Below are 4043 nucleotides of genomic sequence, written 5' to 3'. Positions count from 1 at the left end.
TTTTTTTTTTTTTTTAATAGACTGTCTTGCTATACTGCCTGACCGCAAGCAGTCCTCCCACATCAGCCTCCCAAAGTGCTGGGACTACAGACATGAGCCACCACACCTGGCTTCTCTTTTACTTGGAACTTTTTGTTGTTGTCGTCATTATATCATCAAAGAGTGATAGATACTAAGTAGAAAAAATGGTGACATTTCTTTTTTTTTTTTTTTTTTGAGACAGAGTGCAGTGGCGCAATCTCGGCTTACTGCAAGCTCCGCCTCCTGGGTTCACACCATTCTCCTGCCTCAGCCTCCCACGTAGCTGAAACTACAGGCGCCCCCGCCACCATGCCCCCGCTAATTTTTTTGTATTTTTAGTAGAGATGGGGTTTCACTGTGTTAGCCAGGATGGTCTTTATCTCCTGACCTGGTCATCTGCCCACCTTGGCTTCCCAAAGTGCTGGGATTATAGGTGTGAGCCACCGCGCCCAGCTAGTAGAACAAATGGTGACATTTCTTACAACTCTTTGTTGTTGTTTTGAAACAGGTTCTCACTTTGTCACCCAGGCTGGAATGCAGTGGCACAATCTCAGCTCACTGCAGCTTCGACCTCCACAGCTCAAAGGATCCTCCTGCCTCAGCCCTCCAACTAGCTGGGACCACAGGCATGTGTCACCACACCTGGCTAATTTTTTGTAGAGACAGGGTTTTGCCATGTTGCCAAGGCTGGTTTCGAACTCCTGAGCTCAAGTGATCTGTTTGCCTCAGCCTCTCAAAGTGCTGGGATTACAGGTGTGAGCCACTGTGCCCGGTGCAAATCTTTAATCCTTCCCTTCACCTCAGATATGAAGTACAATTTCAAGGGCTAAGTCTTCTCTCCTCCCCCATATTTATGCAGGCTCCTATCCTATTAGTCTAGCTAAACAGAGAAAGTCATACAGTAGAGAAGCACTTGTGAGATTCAGGAACCAGTGAGGGACTACTTCTCTATTCTTCAGGGAGCATTAAGAACGAAAAGAAACATCTGCCTTATGCCTCCCATAGGAGGTCCTTTTTCTCCTCCCCTATAGCCTATGTCCTGAAACCCACAGTGAAAGACACACATTCAACTCCCATACTTTATTGGGACAAAGGAGGAAGGATGCAAATCATCACCACAGGCCCACCCACCAGGGGTGTCCAGGCTTCAGCACCTAGTACAGCATGAGTACATTATCAATACAGACAACGTGAGAGGGGTGGAGTGAGGAAGTCCATACACAGGAAGGAGACTAGAGGTCCTTCTAGGCTTGGGGGCTGAGGCATGTATTGTACTGGCACAGTCCACTTATGGATGAAGAAGGAGGTCTAGATTTCCATTTTGCAGATAGATAGGAAGGAAGACATTCTCTTATACAGATGGGAAAAAGGAAAGGGATTTCCTGGAGGGCAATTCCCTTTTGATATATTTGGAAGAAGAGCAGATTTCACCTTACAGGTTGGTATAGGAGGGAAGAAGGAAAGTTTATTTTAAACATTAGCAGAAATGTGGGAAGAAATGTCATTTTGCAGACAGGGAAAATGCTTCTGGGATGGTGTTCACTGGCCATTCCATTCCCAGGTGACAGGAAGGAGACACATATGCAGGAAAGGATCCCAGGGCTACAGAACAAGGGAGGTATACCCCACAGGCACCAGACCCTCCACGCCATCCCGCCCACAGCGGAGCCAGTCCTCATCCACTGTGGTAATGACACGCAGCACTTCCCCACGCCGGAAGCTCAACTGGTCAGGTCTTGCAGCAGTATGATCACAGAGAGCCCGAACTGCCCTGAGGGGAGCCAGAGGAAGATACTGGGATGAAGTGAGGTAGGGGTGCCCAGCTGTCCCCAGGTGTCACCTCTAGAGTGCCTTTGTTGGTTCGGCTCAGTGAACATTGGGCTCTGGAAGGGACTTGAGAACCATTCTATCTGGGGCCCCAGCCTTCTCCTGAGTGCCAGACCCACTCCAGCTGCTTATTTGACACTATTTGCACTTCTCTCTGATGCTTCAAATTCAACATAGGCAAACGAAATGACTCACCCTCAAAACCAGTCCCTCCTCATGTCACCTACAGTGGTAAACAGTACCACTTTCTACCCACACTTGCTCCTGGTAAAAACCTGGGCATCTCACTCCATACATCCAACCCATCACCAAAACCTGTTTTGTGTTTCGATCTACTACTACTCCATCTACTCTTTTTATTTATTTATTTATTTTTTGAGACAGAGTCTCTCTCTGTTCCCCAGGCTGGAGTGCAGTGCTGTGATCTCGGCAGCCTCCGCCTCCTGGGTTCAAGCAATTCTCCTGCCTCAGCCTCCCGAGTAGCTGGGACTACAGGTGCCCACCACCACCACGCCTGGCTAATTTTTGTATTTTTAGTAGAGACGAGGTTTCACCATGTTGACCAGGCGGGTCTTGAATTCCTGACTTCAGGTAATCCACCGCGCCCAGCTGCCAAATGCTCTTATAAAATGCTTAGTGACCAGGTGTGGTGGCTCCCACCTGTAATCCCAGCACTTTGGGAGGCCGAGGTGGGCAGATCACTTGAGGCCAGGAGTTTAAGACCAGCCTGGACAACACGGTGAAACCCTGTCTCTACTAAAAATGCAAAAATTGGCCGGGCACAGTGGCTCAGGCCTGTAATCCCAGCACTTTGGGAGGCCAAGGCAGGCGGATCACAAGGTCAGGAGATCGAGACCATCCTGGCCAACATGGTGAAACCCCCTTCTCTACTAAAAATACAAAAATTAGCTGGGCGTGGCGGCACGTGCCTGTAATCCCAGCTACTCAGGAGGCTTAGCAGGAGAATCACTTGAACCCAAGAGGCGGAGATTGCAGTGAGCCCAGATCGCCCCACTGTACTCCAGCTTGGCGACAGAGCTAGACTCCGTCTCAAAAAAAAAATACAAAGCTGGGTGTGGTGGCGGGCAACTGTAGTCCCAGCTACTCGGTAGGCTGAGACAGGAGAACCCAGGATGGGGAGGTTGCAGTGAGCCGAGATCATGCCCCTGCACTCCAGCCTGAGCGACAGAGCAAGACTCTGTCTCCAAAAAAATAAAATAAAATAAAGAATCCAAGCCTCAGACAAATGAGTGACACATCGATAATAAATAGAAAAGCTGCAATGCACACTAAGCATGGTCTTATTTTAAAGCCCAGGTTTTTTTACACTACCTCCCATCCATGCTGTGATAGCATATATGGTTACACACTAGTGCATCCTCCCCAGTCCTCCTTACCTATGGGTTTGCACCATGCTGGGTGCTGAGGCCTCAAGCTCCTGAGGAGAAGGCGTCTCAGGAGGTAACCCCCGCTTCACAAGAGCCAACACACTCACTGTCGGGGGCAGCCAGCTAGATGGTCTCCTAAAAGAAGAGACATAGGGTCACAGCTCAACCCACCTCCAGAAAACCCAAAGAACCCTGGGGTTTGGAGGGAGGGAGAGGCTAAGGGGCCTAATTGTGGTTCAAAAGAGGTCAGGAGTTAGTCACTGCTGAGGGCAGAGTGTTAATTATTAGATACAGGCATTTTCAGGCTGATGAGGGAGATGACAACAAAAGTCCACAACACCACAAATCACAAGGAACCTATGGACCCAGCAGGGTCTAGAGAGGCTCAGAACGAAAGGGCCGCTAGAGAACATCTCAAGCCATTGAAGAACCACCAGTTATTGAGGCCTGGAGCAGGGATTCGCAATTTTGTTTGTTTGTTTATTTGTTTGGAGAGGAGACAGGGTCTCGCTTTGTCACCCAGGCTGGAATGCAGCAGTGTGATTACAGCTCACTGCAGCCTCGACCTCCTAGGCTCAAGCTGTCCTCCCACCTCAGCCTCCTAGAGTAGCTGGGACTACCACCAGGTGTGTGCCACCATGCCCAGCTAGTTTTTGTATTTTTCTATAGAGACAGGGTTTCACCATGTTGCCCAGGCTGTTTTTCATTTTTCTAAAGGACCAGATAGTAAATACAGTTGACCCTTGAACAAAGTAGGTTTGAAATGCGCAAGTTCAACTATATGCAGGTTTTTTTTTTTTTTTTTTT

General features: G+C 48.8%; 1 protein-coding gene across 6 annotated transcripts in view; it reads right to left on the bottom strand.

The window, feature by feature from the left end:
* Window positions 1-1082: 1082 nt before the first annotated feature.
* The window catches only part of RUSC1 (RUN and SH3 domain containing 1), a 10306-nt gene continuing 7345 nt past the window's right edge, over window positions 1083-4043 (bottom strand). For 5 of the 6 annotated variants that reach the window (XM_011928349.1, XM_011928350.1, XM_011928351.1 and 2 more), the window contains 2 exons: window positions 3246-3371; window positions 1083-1792 (listed from right to left, as the gene is read on the bottom strand). In XM_011928349.1, coding sequence (XP_011783739.1) covers window positions 1624-1792; window positions 3246-3371 — 295 coding nt within the window. In that variant the 3' untranslated portion in view covers window positions 1083-1623. The remainder of the gene's footprint in view (window positions 1793-3245; window positions 3372-4043) is intronic. The other variant, XM_011928348.1, reaches the window with a different exon arrangement.

Source organism: Colobus angolensis, unplaced genomic scaffold (genome assembly GCF_000951035.1).
Source record: "Colobus angolensis palliatus isolate OR3802 unplaced genomic scaffold, Cang.pa_1.0 Scaffold77, whole genome shotgun sequence".
NCBI classification, from domain to species: Eukaryota; Metazoa; Chordata; class Mammalia; order Primates; family Cercopithecidae; genus Colobus; species Colobus angolensis.
This window is presented reverse-complemented; position numbering and strand designations above follow the sequence as displayed.